This window comes from Capra hircus, chromosome 7, assembly GCF_001704415.2.
Source record: "Capra hircus breed San Clemente chromosome 7, ASM170441v1, whole genome shotgun sequence".
NCBI lineage: Eukaryota > Metazoa > Chordata > Mammalia > Artiodactyla > Bovidae > Capra > Capra hircus.
In genome coordinates this window covers 36,790,055-36,808,214 of record NC_030814.1, presented here as the reverse complement: position 1 = coordinate 36,808,214, position 18,160 = coordinate 36,790,055, and the positions used below count along the sequence as shown (strand labels likewise).

Genomic DNA, 18,160 nt, shown 5'->3' with positions numbered 1-18,160 from the left:
ATTTCTATCATCAATAATGCAACTATGAACATTCTGATCCATGCCTTGTACCAGGTACATTATGCATTTCTTTTTGGATTAAATCTAGTAATAAACTTTCTGGGCAATAGGATACATATGTGTTCATCATTAGCAGATCATGCCAAATTGTTTTCCTTTCAGCTGTGCGTGAGTCCTAGCTGGTCCATATTCTCTCACTTTAATTTAACAAACAAACAGCAGCAGCAACAGCAAATCACAGTGAGGGGGCTAGCCCAAAGGAAACGAACTTTAATAATAAGCCTAGAATATGACCTGACATGGACTTTTTTTTCTGTTTACACCTTCTGTTCCTAGTGAGTGCTGTGGTTGTCTTCTCCACATTTTCTGTCCTTATCTTAAATATCCCAATTTTCATTTGGTTTCTGAAGTCCATATGTCATTGGGGATGATGATTTCATCTTTGATACTAGTGGTAGGATATATAATTACACCAAAATAATGAACATAGTCCCATCCTTTAGCCATAGATTTGGTTTCTTATGTATGAATTCATATGTATTCAGGCTAGTGATTCACAAAATGAGAACTTCTAGGGACTTTTAGAAAACTAAATATCTAGAAGAGTTGATCTCTTTTCATGGATGTAAATAAGGAAGCATAGAGGGAAGTTTTTGTTAGCATCTTCTGATCATACAGGCTTTCCTTGTGGTTCAGCTGGTAAAGAATCCGCCTGCAATGCAGGAGACCTGGGTTCGATCCCTGGGTTGGGAAGATCCCCTGGAGAAGGGAGCAGCTACCCACTCCAGTATTCTGGCCTGGAGAATTTCATGGACTGTATAGTCCATGGGGTCACAAAGAGTCGGACATGACTGAGCAAGTTTCATTTCAGTTCTGATCATCCAATTATGCCATCTTTGGGTTGAAGCTGATACCATGGAGGACAGAAGGATAAGATAGAAAGAATCCAAGTTGTTAAAAGCATAGATGAGAAGCTGAATTGAAGCACCAGGAAGCTTATACTACACTAGGTTTAAAATTATATATCCCTCCCAATTTAATCTGAATATTCTGATGCCGTTTGCTATTTAGTCACTAAGTTGTTTACAACTCTTTGTGGCCCCGTGGACTGTAGCCCATCAGGCTCTTCTGTCCATGAAATTTCCCAGACAAGACTACCGGAGTGGGTTGCCATTTCCTTCTCCTGTGGGTCTCCCTGGCCCAGGGATTGAGCCTGCATCTCCTGCTTGGCAGATGGATTCTTTACCACTGAGTCACCTGGGAAGCCCAAATATTCTGATACTTGCAATAAAATTCATCTTTGCTAATAAAATCCCTCAGTCATTTATTTGATATAGGTCTTCAACAATTGTTAATAAACAGTTTGCATTTTGTACATTGGAATATATACATCTGATAGTTGACTTAGTCAAATAAACACATTTACCAACAGCTGCTGCTGCTGCTAAGTCGCTTCAGTCCTGTCCGACTCTGTGTGACCCCATAGACAGCAGCCCACTAGGCTCCTCTGTCCCTGGGATTCTCCAGGCAAGAATACTGGAGTGGGTTGCCATTTCCTTCTCCAATGCAGGAAAGTGAAAAGTGAAAGTGAAGTCGCTCAGTTGTGCCTGACTCTTAGCGATCCCATGGACTGCAGCCCACCAGGCTCCTCCGTCTGACCTAATTATCAAAAAATTGAGCATGGTATGAGCTAATGGGGCGTCACTGTAAGTAGAATAGTTCATCAGAATTGATGCTTAGACATACCCCTACTCCTACTCTAGCCTCTGTGCATGTATACATTCACGTACACAGCTATGCCTAGAGCACCCTGTGCGTAAGCACAGGTTCTTACGTGTCCTCCCTAGGAGATACAGAATTCCACTGGCCACTAAAAGCTACACATGAAAGAGCAGCTTGTGCCCCAGTTCTCCTTCTCACTAAACCACAGTGTTTCTCAAGAATCCCTCATCCTCCAGGGATATACGGAATGAAGTCTCCTCCTCCTATGATCAGATTCTAAGTCCCCTCCACCCCCTGGGATATATGCTTACCTAGCATAGCTGCTCCTACACTTTATACCTAAGTCCACCTTTTGCAGTAGCTAGAGGACGGTCTTTGAAATAAACTTATGCCTTACCACTGCAGCATGCACTGCTTTCCAAGTCATGAAAGAACTTAGAGAGTAAGTTGATCACATCCATTAAGTTAAATTACGAGCTCTGCTTTTATTCCTCAGTGTGAGAAGATCAAATCATTGGTATCTGCAATGGCAAGTTTATGAAATTTGAATGTTATTAACTTTGTGCTGAAGGTGCCATACTCTTATTGAACTCAGGCATAAACGAATTTATGGTCCTAAGGGAGAATGAGCTTGAGCAACCGTTTGTTTTAGATGATCTTACTTTCTGATAAGTGTAAAATCGCAGATTCTTTGGCCCCATTTCCTTTCTCAAACCCTTGCAGCAAAATGGTTAAACATTTTGGTTTTGGCAAACTAAACGACTATTGGCAAATGTCACTGTTTTTCTTCATCTGTAAAATGGAGGTATTTACAGGAGTATCAGGGTTTTAAAGGTAAAAGTGGGAGAATATTTATGAAGTCCTTAAAGTTTATGTGTAGAACATGGTGAATACATAACAATAGCCATTGTTGGTATTATTTATCTTAGGAAAACTAGTCAGAAGAAAATGATTCTTTTCATAAATTTTACTTGTAAATTTCATATGCACTCATGGAATTTGTAGTTTGGAAACAGACAGTATGTGAATCGGTAAATGCACATTGTAACAAATGCTATGAAGCAGCTGAAGGACTGATGAGAAGATATGAAGGATCAGGTGGGCAACAGAGGCAGAGAAAACAGTGAGGAATGACCTCTACTGATGCTGAGAAGGTGGTTTTTATGTTGAAAATTGAAAGCTTATAAGGAATAAGCCATGATCAATAGCACTTTGGGAGGTGGAAAGAAGAGATTTTAGGCAGAGAAAGAAAAATATATATATCCTGTATTTATGATGCCAAATACCAATGGATGTGAATATACTGAAGTGAGAAAACAAATGTTTTTATTGTTTCTCATCCAAATGTGTGCTGTTACACTGCCCTGCTGCTGCTGCTAAGTCGCTTCTGTCATGTCCGACTCTGTGTGACCCCATAAACGGCAGCCCACCAGGCTCCCCCGTCCCTGGGAGTCTCAAGGCAAGAACACTGGAGTGGGTTGCCATTTCCTTCTCCAATGCAGGAAGGTGAAAAGTGAAAGTGAAGTCGCTCAGTTGTGTCCGACTCTTCGTGACCCCATGGACTGCAGCCTACCAGGCTCCTCTGTCCATGGGATTTTCCAGGCAAGATTATTGGAGTGGGGTGCCATCGCCTTTTCCAAGAAAGTATAATGACTAGATTTTTCTTCCTACAAAACTGAGAGCTTTATTGAATCTGTGAAAATATGAAATACTTGGATTAAAATGTAAAAGTGTATAAACTTCATGATTATCTTCACAGTGTCAAGTATCCAAATATGTACCAACATTCAGATATTTAAGATCTACTGTCTAATTGAGAGCAACCTCTCATCTCTTCACTATTTATTTTTTGTCGCTTTTTTCTTAAATTGATTTTTCTCATTATAAATATGAACTCATTACACTCAAATCATGCATGTAACTGTAAAGATGAAAATTAAAAGTAACATTCTAATTTACACCAGAGAATTTCAGTCAGAAAAGCTAAAGCAGAAAGTTGGAAATCTGTGCTTTTTTAAAGGGCCTACCTCAACATACCGCACGCACACACATACACACACACACAAACACACAAGGGTAAGCACCCCTGGTTCACTCTGTGACTGAGATTCTCAACTTTTAATATGCATGTGAACCATTTGAAGATCCTGTTAAAATAAAGATTCTGATTCCGGAGTCCAGGTTGGCCCAGGGTTCTACATCTCTAGAAATTTCCCAGGAAATTCTCATGCTGTTGGTCCAAGGCTCTTGGTTGGATGGCTTTCTAACAGGTGTTTTTTTTTTTTTTTTTTTTTTTTTTTTTTTAAGTTTTCAAAGATGAAAACTTCACAACTTTTTCTGGCACTGTCTTTTAGGACTTATCACTCAGACTGCAAAAAAAAAAAAAAAACATGTTTTTCATTATGGTAAGTTAAGAATAATGTTAATTTCAGTACTTTTCCTCTGCAAGATTATATTCAGTTTATAAAGGGTACAAGAATAAATAATCACTTCCATAGGCCATTACATTTAGGTAGGTGCCTTTAGCTAGAAGTTCAAGTTTGTTCTCAGCGCACACAACTGTTAATCAGTTTTCTTGCATCATTATCAATCTATTTCTGCCCAAGATTTTTCACGGAGTTCACAGTTCCACAGAATGCCTTATCTAATTGTGATTATTACTAGAGCTCCCATCTATAAGTGAGGAGGCCTTAACTCCAGAGAATTCTGGAGAAACAGCCAATTTTGAATGAGAGAAGTTTTTTCTTTTTTTTTTTTTTAACAAATCTGGAAACAATCCCAGATTATTCATCAGCCCCATTAATTTAGACCTCAGCTGGGAACACACTAAAGAATAAAAACTTCATTTATTTATAATGTAGGGGTTCATTATTTTTCTTCCTGGATAACATCTGTTTTTAGTTCTTCTCAGCCCGTATTAGATCAAAGCCTGGAAACAATGTCTGAAGATTCAGGTTTTAGTTATGAGGTTGAAACTTTGTATATAAATCTACTTTCAGGGCTATGTGTCAGGTACTGGGCTGAGCACTTAATAAGCATTATCTTGAAAGTGTTAGTCACTCAGTCATATCCAACTCTTTGAGACCCCATGGACTGTAGCCCACCAGGCTCCTCTGTCCATGGGATTCTCTAGGCAAGAATGCTGGAGTGGGTTACCATTTCCTTCTCCAGGGGATCTTCCCAACCCAGGGATTGAACCTGGGTCTCCTGCAATGCAGGCAGATTCTTTACTGTCTGAGCCACCAGGGAAGCAAGCATTATCTTGCACAAAAAAATGTGATAGAATACTAGTATTAACTCTATTTTAAATATGAGAACTTTGTGAAGCTTAGCAAGATTAAATCATTTGCCCAAGGTCATAAAAGAGTAAGTGACAGGCAAGATATGAAGCTAGAAGTCAAACCTGGTACTTTCTAACTCCTGAGTACATGCTCTTAATTTCTCTACTCCATTTTACCTCTTTGTGGCTAAGTAGGCATCCTAAAGTATAACCAAATCTGTCACTGACACTTTTACCTGAAATAATCTATGTGATTACTGTTTTGGCATCCAACAGATGATGACTCCAAGAGAATTACTAGGTGAAATTCTAGAAAGTAGTGTTCCTTTAAAGAAGTATCCCTTTTCTTTTCACTTCATGTATTTTTCCTCCTGGTTTTCCAGAAAATAGTAATACAGGTAACATGGCACCATCATACTTGGATTATTTATTTGCTAGTATGAGTAAGTACTGTGAATAAACATAGCTATTTAATATATATTTCCTTTCCTTTAAGAAACTTTGATAGGGTACATTTTTTCAGAGAGGAAAGAGGGAGGGAGAGAGAGAAGCTTCGGGAGAAAGGAAGCAAGAGGTTGAGATTCTTTTGAAAATGCACTTTCCCTGAACAAATTAAACAGAGATAAAATTTCATAATGATGACATCCAACATCCAGTGGGTCAACTGCATTCTTTTCTCAATGAGTTATGAGAGGGATTTGAAATTTTCTTTATCAGATAACTTTTTTTTTTCTTCTTTAACTAGTAAGATTCAGGTCATAGGATTAGAACTCTATTACACAGGGTTCATCAGTGCTCTAGAGAAATGATGAATTGAGGCTTAAGAGGAATTTTCCTAGCAGACAACTGCTCTCTGCCTGCACTGAAGTAGTTTTGAGTGCTGGCTGAAGCTTTGTCCAGCCCCTCACACATACCCTCTGTGGGTGATCTATGAAATTAAAATTTTGTTGAAGTTCTTATGCTAACTGAAGTGCAAGATTTAAGACTGGCTATGTTCAGTTTCATGAGAGTGTGTGACTCAGTTTTTATATTTCCTGTTGTAAAGCTTTGAAGGGATAAAAAGATTACTTACTTACTAAGTTCATCCATGCCAGTGATTACTTTTAAAACTTCATCTCCCATCCTCATTCTCAAGCCAAATTAATCACAAAATCAGCTTTCACTTACCATCTTTAGTCATCTGTCTATACATACAAATATATATCTATCTATATATATTATCAATTGAGTATAATACATGGTTTGAGAATATGATGTATATTGAGGGTAATGTGACAGTGATTTGATTTCTGACAAGATTCATTCTTACCATATCTTTAAGCAAATAAACTGAAGACGAGGATCGGTATGAGAAAGTATTTTGTAATTTTTAATTTCACCATAAACATCAAAAGTAACCAATATTTACTGAGTATTGATGAAAATGGCAAGGTTTGCACTCCCACTAGGTCTAGAAACTATGATCATCTTATGTGTATGTGTGTGCCGGGGGCGGGGGCATGGAGTTTGGGGCAGGGAGGAGACAAACAATACGAATTTCAATATCCTTCCAAAATCAGCCTTAGCTTCGGGTTTAGTTGTGGGTTTTCTGACAGGTTTTGGCATAGAAAACTGAATCACAGAATATTATGTCACTTTTTGATCATTCAAAATAGATAATTTGATTTCTATGATTATATAAATAGTACATTAACCATTAGTATGAATTTCCAGCTTAGGAACTTTTACTATAATAAAGAGTGTTTTAAAGTCTACAGCTATGTCTTTCTTCATAGTACCAGGTTCTTAGCAATCAAGGATAAATGAACCACCCTTGCTTTCAGTACAAGGGAGGGGAGGAAAGTACACATACACACGCCCGGGAGGAAGAAAACGCAGCAAGACTGAAGCTCTCCTTAGTAGTTCAGTTGAGGAGGAAGAGATTTGTCTGGTGGTTTGTGGGAGTGAATCTAATTATCAGCCTCTGACTTTCATTAATAGGTTGAACAAGTTAACTTCTCAAAGGAGAAAGAAGTCGACATTATGCCTGAACCGCCTAGACTAGATTATGATCATTTAAGCATTGCTTTCAGCAAAATTCTTGTGATTTGTTTCTTAATAAGTGCTTTGTGAAGTTGGGCATGTGGGCAGGAAGAACATCAACTAAGGACAAGGCAAAGATAACTGGTAAAGCATGTTCTATTTATAGATGGGAGGACAGAGCATTCTGGAAAGCCAATGAGTACACCTGAACAGATTTTAATCTATGTCTGTGAAGTTTAATTAGCTAGACTAAACCTCAGCTGAGAATTTCCTGCCGTCCATTGTAACACGTTCCCACCGCCCTACTTTGTTTATCATTTTCCACCAATGGTCTGTGACTAAAAGTCAGCTTGGATGGAGTCTATGTGATTCTTGATCAATATATTCTTTTTCCTTAGCCTCACTAGACAAAAGTCTGATGATGACTATGAAGATTATGCTTCTAACAAAACATGGGTCTTGACTCCAAAAGTTCCGGAGGGTGATGTCACAGTCATCCTAAACAATCTCCTGGAAGGATATGATAATAAGCTTCGACCAGATATAGGAGGTATGTTAAAGCCTCTTGTGATGTGGGTTTTATACAAACGAAGACACCTACCACATTAGAACAAAGCATCAGCCTATTTCAATAACCAGAAGGATATAAATGATACTTTTACTAAATGTAAAAATAATCAATAAACTGCATTCAAGTCTGGGAGTAGATGAAGCATCGATAAGTTCAAAATGAGGAAAGATGATTTTCAAGCTAACTTGAGAAACAGCAATTTAAAATTTCCTAAACTGAGAGACTATATATATATTTTTTATATTCTTAGTTTTTTATTTTTTTAATTTTAAAATCTTTAATTCTTACATGTGTTCCCAAACATGAACCCCCCTCCCACCTCCCTCACCATAACATCTCTGTGGGTCATCCCCACGTACCAGCCCCAAGCATGCTGTATCCTGCGTCAGACATAGAATGGCATTCTAACATGTATACTATCATGTAAGAATTGAATCGCCAGTCTATGTCTGAGAGACTATAGAAAAAAAAAAGTGACAGCTTCTTTATGAAGTAACACCAAAAACAAGTACACACCTACTGTATAGCATAAGGATCTCTACTCAATCTCTAATGACCTAAATGAGAATAGAATCTAGAAAGAGTGGATATATTTGTATGTATAACTGATGAACTTGGTTGTACAGCAGAAACTAACACAACATTGTAAATCAACTGTACTCTAGTAAAAATTAGTTAAAAAAAGAGAAAGGAAGGACATACTGATTATCTATAGCTGTGTAACAAGCACAAAATCTCAGAGGTATAGAGTAATAAGCATTTATTTGCCACTTTGCTGGGGGTGGCCTAATCTAAGGTCAGCCAGGTTGAGGCTGTTCATTTAAGAAAGCTTTACTCTCATTCTCCTCCTGGGACCAGCAGACTAGCTAGAAGTATCCTTCTCATGATGATAGCAAAGAGTAAGAGAAAAGAATAGAAGCTCATAAGGCTTAATGCTTGGAATTAGAATTAGCACACTCACCTTTGTCCATATATTATTAACCAGTGTGAATCAAATGGTCACGCTCAAAGTTCAGAGTCAGAGAAATAGCCTCATTATTGTGAAGGCAAGGATATAGGTGAAGCGTCCAATCCCCCACAGAGAATTAGAGCATGGCACTTCAAGGAAAATGGATAAAGATGAGGGAGGTGTACTTATTGAATTGAAGCCCAGAATGATGTTATGAATCCTTGTTCATTAAATATTAAATGAAAATGGAGTGCATTCATTAGACCATGGATGTAATACTACAAGATTTTCACTATCAGTCCTCTTTGACAAATAGGTGTGTATTGGGTTTCCATATGGTTTTCTCATTTGATGAGTCACGGAATTCATTAAATCATTGAGGAAGATTGATTTTGTGTTGGCTAGAGGTGAATGAGGATAAAGTGGTCATAAAAGGAATCAACAGGGAGCAATATTTCAATAACAATTCATAATACTTGTTGCTTTTTATGTCTACTTCATATTTCTAATGCAGTTTATTCTCTAGGTCACACCATAGTTATTTATTTTCTATATGGAGCATGTCAGGTTACAATGCCCAAATCGATTCAAGAGCTTTAAGAAAAAAATAATAAAAGTCATGATATATGAAGAAGGAAGAAGAAAATCTGTGCAGTATTTTCTTACTTATTCATTTTTATATAGTCTTAAAAAGAAAATCAGTTTCAAAACTGTGCTATGCTTAGTTAATGCCTTAATGTGCTTAAAAGGAGATATTTCTTTGAAAGCAAATAGCTAAATGTAGTGAATTAGTTACTAACTCCACATTAGTTGTGAATAAATCACTTCTAATGTAGCAAAGTAAATATTTCTAGAATAACAAGGGCTAAAGTGTTAAAACATTATGCTTCTTCATATGCATATATTTCTATGGTTCTCTTTGCAGTGAAACCAACATTAATTCACACAGACATGTATGTGAATAGCATTGGTCCAGTAAATGCTATCAATATGGTAAGTTTCTAATTATTTATTTCATTAACAGACTAGAGAGGTAGTGTGTTATTATGGAAATAACAAGGACTATCCTTACAAAATTGGAAGAGAGAGAACCTTTCATATCTTTTTTTCCCTCTTGCAATATAATTATTTTTTAATGATTTGTATTAAAAATTAAATATGATCATGTGTATAAAATTAACTTGTGTAAAATGCCATAATCTTAAAATTCAACACTCATTGCTTATTTGGTAGGTACTGCTTACTATAAAATAAAATATAGTGCTTTACTATGTTTTAGAATATTCATGGTGTGGAGAGGTCATACTTCAAATCAGAATTGTTTCTCAGAGGAGAAATAGTGCATTAGATTTAACAACAAATGTAACTATTTTTTATAAAGCTTTCTATCAAAATCTGAAATAACAAATTAGCTTGGAGCAGAAGAGGGTAGAGTAGAATAGAGTAGAACAATGTAACATAACATTAGTGATAGGGTAACTTTAAAACACCATTTACCAAATAAGCAATAAGGACACTCTGCTGAATCAGATACAAAAAAAACATTTATTGCCCTCAATGAGGCTGATTAAAAAAACTGTACCGCCACCTGCACCCTCCATGCAAATAGGTTTGCTTGTTTAACCGTGAAACAAATGGCAACATGTTTCTCAGACTGTTTAGAATTATGATGAAGATTGTGAACATCTAAGAAGAATCAGTTATACATGTAGTCTATTTTAACACAAAACTTAATAATTTCAGAAATACTGGTACCCGGAACTACTGTCCCAGGATCACAGTTTGTGAAATGATGGTTTAAAGACTTTTAAAACGTGTTTGTGTTGGCCAAAATGTAGGTCAGACATTCTTGAGTTCTCTATCCACTGGCAAAACAGGTTCCCCTTCCATTACTTGTGGTCTACAAATATAGAATTAAATTGTAAACAAAGTGGTGTGACTTACCCCAGTGGAAATGCAGCCAGTTGCAGGGAGATACAGGGCAAGAGTGCAAGGATACAATCCAGAACAACAGAAATCAGGCAAAGGAAGGAGATTCTAGTCTGATCCTGACAAGCTGTGTTTCTTAGGCAAATAAACAATCTCCCTGTGGCTTCTGGTGGTTTTTTTTTTTCTTTTGATGTGTATTCTTCCTCATAAATGATGATGGGCTAAGGGGACTAGGAAATGTGGATGGTTTCCATTCTTCAACTCTCATATTCTAAGAACATTAGGGTCGTGCTCTAAGAACACTAAGGGTTTTTTCCATTAATTTTCTCATGTGTATACAGATTAAAATCAAGCTGTAAAATAATACTAAATAAAATATAAATATGATAGCCAAATAGATCTTGGGTGTTATGGCTCCAGGTCTAATTCACATCAAACTTTCTTTTCTTTGATTAAAGTCAATTGTGTACATGAGGATAATCATTAGAGTTACTTGTCATCATAGCACTTTTTGAATATGTTTTGTGACAGATTAGTACAGTAATAAAGATTATCTTTTAATTGGTGCATTTCTTCTTGTTTAGAAAAAAAAGACAATTGTAATAGTAAAAAAATAAAATTAGTTACCTTACACTGAGTGTTTGCCATCTGCCAGACAGGGCACAAAGTATTTTTTGTATAGGGTGTATCCCCCTTTTCTGTCTTCACACTGCTTAGATCTTCTGGTGTCCTCAATTTATTATGAGGCAACCTAAACTCCAGAGTTCTAGTTTAGAACTCTTTTTGAGTGTTCTGGACTTTGTTTTACTCTGTAGCAGTGGTTTTTTGAAGCTGATTAACTGATTTCCTCAAAAGACAGTTGGCAATGTCTGGAGATACTTTTGGTTGTCACGACTTGGGGGTGGGATTTTTTTGTTGGTGCTATTGGCACTTAGTGGGTAGAAGCTAAGAATGCTAGTAAACATCCTAAAATACACAAAATTGCCCCCACAACAAAGAATTAGCTGGCCAAAAATAACATGAGAAACTCTTCCCCATAAATACCAAATGCAAACAATGTATTAAGGCTATGAATTTTTGCCAGAATTCATTTACACAGGTCTGTTTGTTCATAATGTATTAACTTGTCTATAAAAGATGGGTGAGTCTCCTTAGCCAAGCTTTTGCTTTCTTTTGGATCATTCAAACCCAAAGGAGCTTTGCTTTGTATTGGCAATGAGATCATAAATGATAAATACAAACAAATGGTCTATAATACAATCCTACTATATTAAGGATGTTCCATTTCACCTTTTTCTTTAAAATAGGAATATACAATCGATATATTTTTTGCCCAAACATGGTATGACAGACGTCTGAAATTTAACAGCACCATTAAAGTCCTCCGACTGAATAGCAACATGGTGGGGAAAATCTGGATTCCAGACACTTTCTTCAGAAATTCCAAAAAGGCAGATGCACACTGGATAACCACCCCTAATAGGATGCTGAGAATTTGGAATGATGGTCGAGTGCTCTACACTTTAAGGTATTCTTTTGGAAAAGGAAATGAGTAATTGTTGGGAATAAAACAAAGATCAATTATGTTCTCTTAGAACAAAAAGAGCTAAGATGTCAAACCTAAATCAGGATTGGCATGCTTGAGCAAAATAGTATGTGATGCTACAAAATTAGGTTTGATTTTTTTTTTCTCTTATCAACGAACTTTTTCAAAGGATACAGTTAAAACATTTTCTGTGACTGATATAGGAACTCTTTTCTCACAGGGATATGAAATTTCCCTTGCCTTTATGAGATCATCTAACCTTTATACCAGTCTGGGCTTTTATGTGTATGTCCTGCTACTTTAAAATATGGACACTAAAAAACAGTCATACTTAGGAGTTGGTATGCTTGGAAATGTTTCTGTTTCCAAGAAAACCATTACTAAAGGAGAATTTTTGATGTGGGAATCTGTACATCCTTTTCTTTTTAGCTGCACAATGGTATAACTAGAATGAATTCCATCTCACAACATCCACTCCTCACTACATTGATAGGCTATTTGACTTTTTTTTTTTTTTTTTTTTTTTTGCTATTTTTGGAATAGATATTCTTGGGGAAAACTTTAAGAGGAGGTATCATTTATTTTCTGAACTTAAATATTAAGCCAACATTAGACAGGTTTTTGACTTAATGCCATCATCTTAGCACTTCACAACTGCATACATTTGAATTTTTTATGTTGAAGTTTCTCATTGATGAGAGTATATTATGAAGTCAGCATAATAGATAAGTACACACGCTTAAGAATCAGACAAATCTGGCTTTGATGATTAGCTCTGTATCCTACTGTCCTGTGCTCAGTTGCTTCAGTTGTGTCTGACTCTGTGTGACCCTATGGATTGTAGCCTGCCAGGTACCTTTGTCTATAGGATTCTCCAGGCAAGACTACTGGAGCGGGTTGCCATTCCCCCCTCCAGGGGATCTTCCCAACCCAGGGATCAAAGCCACATCTTCTACTGCACTGAAAGGCGGGTTTGTTACCAATAAGGCCACCTGGGAAGCTCCTGAATCGTATTATTTGTAGGTATTAGGGCAATTCTCCAGGATTTCTACAGGAGTGGTAACTCTTCAGAATATATACAGGACTAGAGGCAGCTATCTGGTAGCAGGGGTCTAGCTGCTAGGAGTATCCCAAAGTTTTATTGGTATGGTAAGTATGATGTTTTTTCTTAGTTACATTTTTATTTAGAGGAATGAGGTGAGAATTGATGGGGATTATTGGCAAAGGAGGTACCTCTACCGCCATGACATATGCTACTACTCTAGTAGTGCAACTGAGCACCTTTCATTCATTTTAAATTTCTATAAAATAGACTTAATGATTCTTACCTTACAGAGTGGTAATAAGGACTAAATGGGGTGATATGCAAAGTGTTTAACTGCTGCTAAGTCGCTTCAATCGTGTCCAACTCTGTGCGACCCCATAGACGGCAGCCTACCAGGCTCCCCTGTCCCTGGGATTCTCTAGGCAAGAACACTGGAGTGGGTTGCCATTTCCTTCTCCAATGAGTGAAAGTGAAGTCGCTCAGTTATGTCCGACCCTCAGCGACTCCATGGACTGCAGCCTACCAGGCTCCTCCGTCCATGGGATTTTTCAGGCAAGAATACTGGAGTGGGGTTCCATTGCCTTCTCTGGTGTTTAACATAGAACCTAATAAATAAGTAAGCACAAGCAGCCATTTAAATTATTTGTATATATTTTCAGTAATAAATATGAATACTGTGATTCTTCTAGATCTTAGTCTCCAGGATCTTATAGCTTCAAAATATTTCATGTTAAATGCCCTTCTGATGTATATTTTATGCCATATGTAAATATTCAAGATATAAAATTCAATACTTTAAACTGGATCCATAGCTCCTGTCATCAGAGTTACATCAGTTAGTAGGAAAAAGCCATAATTGCAAAAGAAATTCATTGCATATGTTTTGATTTCATCATGGGTTTTATTAAATTAGATGTGAGGTAATGATTGGAATTGGAGAAGGCAATGGCACTCCACTCCAGTACTCTTGCTTGGAAAATCCCATGGACAGAGGAACCTGGTAGGCTGCAGTGCATGAGGTCGCTAAGAGTCGGACACGACTGAGTAACTTCACTTTCACTTTTCACTTTCACTCATTGGAGAAGGACATGGCAACCCACTCCAGTGTTCTTGCCTGGAGAATCCCGGGGACGGGGGAGCCTGGTGGGCTGTCATCTATGGGGTTGCACAGAGTCTGGCACGACTGAAGTGACTTAGCAGTAGCAATGACTGGAATTAGAATCTACTGGAAATCAAATTTTTTCTGCTAAATAAGAGCTCAGTCTAGCTTTTGAAGTATTAAGTAAAGTTATGCTATCTGAAGTCCCTTTATCATTCCCATAATATTATAGTTATTTTTCACTTCTATTAACTTAGAGAAACGCTATACAATATTTAATTATGGAAGCCATCTCAAAATTATCACTCATGAGATTCATTCAAGATTTGAATGAGTTTGCTAACCTATATAAAGAGATTATTTCATTCTTGTTGCTTATCTATAATGAGTTGCAAATGTGTATATATGTGCATAGATATATATCTGTGTAACTATCTGCAATCTGTATTATCTTCAATTTTAGCAATTCCAGTTTAATTTGGAGAAATGATACTAATAAAATATCAAATTTAATTATAATTTCACTTATGAATAAAGCTTATCTTTTCTTTGGAAGAGCATGTAATTACTGAGTGACAATGATAAAAACTTCCAGCTTTGGAGACACAGTCTTGGGCTCACACCTCAACCATGACACTAGCTTTGTCACTTCGGACAAGTCCACGGACAATAAAGCCATAATAACACTTACTGAATGAGAGAAAAATTCACCTTACCTAGTGCCATGCTGGCAATTAAGGGCTCAATGATGATTAGTTATATCTTAGGACCAGTAATTACTCTATTATACCATAGAAAAATTACATTCATGCTGAACTTTTAATATAAAAGGTTTATAAGATAATTTTTTTAATGTTAAGATTGATAGCTGTAATTATAAGAAGTATAGCTAACAAATATGGAATTTAAAATATCATCAACCTATCACCATCACAATTTAACATTATAGTCATACTTCCCCAAATGTGGTCAAAACGTCTAGGACTCCTTTAAATTTTATCCCTCCTAGAGCTCTGGCCTCTATCGGGAAAGAAAGTCTGTATGTTTAGTAAGCACCTCAGGGCCTCTGAGGGCTTCCCTGTGGCTCAGAGGTTAAAGTGTCTGCCTGCAATGTGGGAGACCCAGGTTCGATCCTTGGGTTGGGAAGAACCCCTGGAGAAGGAAACGGCAACCCACTCCAGTATTCTTGCCTGGAGAATCCCATGGGCGGAGGAGCCTGGTGGGCTACAATCCACAGGGTCTCAAAGAGTGAGACACGACTGAGCGACTTTACGTTCAGTTTCTTTCAGGGAATCCATGACAGACATTTTTCTGATACATTTGTGCATTTAACATCTGACTGCTACTAGATATTCTTCAAGCCTTTAACATCCTATATAATTGCTCTATAGTGTTCCTTTGTAAGGACACTTAATACTCTGTTGTGAAACACAGGTATTTTTAAACTCACATATAGTAATTTAAATCTAACAGCTAACAAGTACTTACATGCAGAAGGTTCTGCTGTAATTAGCAGATAAGTTCTGAGAATTATCTGCATTCATTTACATGCAAACAGTAAATGGGCTTAAGTTCTTAAAAGAGTTTGTTCTATTAAGTAAGTTAAGTGAATTCACTGAGCAATCCTATGTATGCAGTTAATTTGCCAAAAAAATATGGGATAATAAGTATTGAATAAGTGAAGTTGAGGTCAGTGAGACTTTATTGTTTAGTCTGGGAAAATAAATGGACATTAAGTCTTACACAATTTTATCCTGGACTTAGTGAATTTCCTCAGTGAGGATCACGTGGTATTATCAACAAGAATGGGTGAGATACTGTCCAGGAATAAAAATAAATGGTTATTAGAAAGTGTGCTAATACATATTTAAAATTTTTTAAGCTATCTAAAACTTTTGCATCATATCTTTCTACTTAGGCTGACAATTGATGCTGAGTGCCAGTTACAGTTGCACAATTTTCCAATGGATGAACATTCCTGCCCCCTGGAATTCTCCAGTTGTAAGTAATTACTCATTCTATATTCTGTATCCCCTCTCATCAGTAGTCTTTCTCATTGCAATACCATTTCATTGGGAAACTTACAGAGAATGCAAAATTGCATTACGCAGTGTTGTTGACTTTGAAAATTCTGATAATACCTTTCATCATTAAAAGAGGGATCTATTTTATCAGAAATTACAAATAGACTTCATTGGGGCATAAACTTGGAAAAATTGGCAGTGAGCTCCTGAATGCCTATGTTGGGAAGGATTGTAAAGCCTGGCCTTGTCTCAGTAGAAAGAGGTAATAGTGGATTATATATCACTCCTTCCATGGGCCCAGAAAATATTAGCAGGATATTTGTTAGTTGTTTTCTCCCTATGTGGGCTTCCCTGGTGGCTCAGATGGTAAAGAATCAGCCTTCAGTGCAGGGGACTTCGGTCTGATCCCTGGGTTGGGAAGATCCTCTGGAGAAGGGAATGGCTACCCACTCCAGTATTCTTGCCTGGAGAATTCCATGGACTAAGGAACCCAGCGGGCTACAGACCATGGAGTTGCAGACAGTTGAGTATGACTGAGCAAATGAACAGAAACAGCAAAATAACAGAATAGAAAATTACCTTCTCCGTCTGGAGTTCTAGTAATATGTAAAACTAGTTGTCTGCCAGTGAGCAAAAGACTGATTTGGGGATCATGTGAAAGTGAAAATTGCTTGGTCATGTCCAACTCTTTGTGACCCCATGACTGTCCATGGAATTCTCCAGGCCAGAATACTGGAGTAGGTAGCCTATCCCTTCTCCGGGGGATCTTCCTGACCTAGGAATCGAACCAGGGTCTCCTGCATTGCAGGCGGATTCTTTACCAACTGAGCCATCAGGGAAGCCCTATTGGGTTCAGTTAAAATCCCAATCCCATCACTATAGATATGAACAAATTACTAAATCTCTCAATGAGTCCACAACAGGTGCCCATAGAGGTTATAAGACCTGCCTCACCTCAATATTGTTTTGTTCATATAATATATGTAAAATGCCTATGCTACCTCCCACATAATAAGATTCAATCAGAAGCTGTATTATTTTATTTATTATTATTATTATCATGAGATTATATACCCTATAGCAAGAAGATCCTTGATGATTCTAGTAGGAATTAAGCTTTAGTAACCTTCATAGGTATTTCCTGCCTAAATCAAAAACAAGTCTCATTTTTTCCCCACATTTGCCTCACTATTTGTTCTGTATTCATGTTAGATTGCTTATTTCCTCCTTATTTCTGAACTCTCAATTATTATATTGTGTAGAAGGAAAGACTATGAATTTTAAAAATTTAATATATGTATAATTTATCAGCCAGGGAGTAATGGAGATGCCTAAAAAGAAACTGAATCATAATAACAATACTTTCAAAAAAAGATTAGAAAAGCAATCACCTGTTTTGACAAACATTTCCAGAGGGAAACAAAAAGCAAAACAAAAAAAGCAAAACAGAGGGCACCAAAGGAAAAATTCCTTGTATATTTTATATATATTGAGAAAAGTTCTCATTATAAATCTTATTTCATATGTTTTACTTATCCAAGGATAGACTATTTTTAAGTGAAAACTCCCCTAAGCTTTAGGATGTGGTATTTACTTTCTTTTAATTTCCAACTGAGACTACTCCTCTCCTGAGCTAGATGAAACTTAAGAAACAATGATTTCTATGCCATCAGGTTGCTGATTGACAATTGTCTTCTGAGCCCAAAATCAACTTAGTATTACTTATTGCTATCAAAACAATTCAATCACCAACATATTCTCCATAGGAAGTTCCTTAATATTATCATTCTTAAATTCTCAGTTTTCATCACATCCTGCACTACCACCCAACCACCGCCCTCTCAGTAGCAACCTGGGGATCCTGCTTTCTTTCTTTCTTTTAAATTAATAAATATAGTGGACAAAAAGTTGGACCAAAACCAAAGAATAAAAGAGACAAGGGGTTTTATTCCAAGGAGTCAATCACCCTCCAT

General features: G+C 36.9%; 1 protein-coding gene across 2 annotated transcripts in view; it reads left to right on the top strand.

Moving 5' to 3' along the window:
• Positions 1 to 18,160, top strand: part of GABRG2 (gamma-aminobutyric acid type A receptor gamma2 subunit) — a 134,325-nt gene that overhangs the window by 24,570 nt on the left and 91,595 nt on the right. For both annotated transcript variants that reach the window (XM_005683368.3, XM_005683367.3), the window contains exons 2-5: positions 7,423 to 7,574; positions 9,470 to 9,537; positions 11,781 to 12,001; positions 16,082 to 16,164. In XM_005683368.3, coding sequence (XP_005683425.1) covers positions 7,423 to 7,574; positions 9,470 to 9,537; positions 11,781 to 12,001; positions 16,082 to 16,164 — 524 coding nt within the window. The remainder of the gene's footprint in view (positions 1 to 7,422; positions 7,575 to 9,469; positions 9,538 to 11,780; positions 12,002 to 16,081; positions 16,165 to 18,160) is intronic.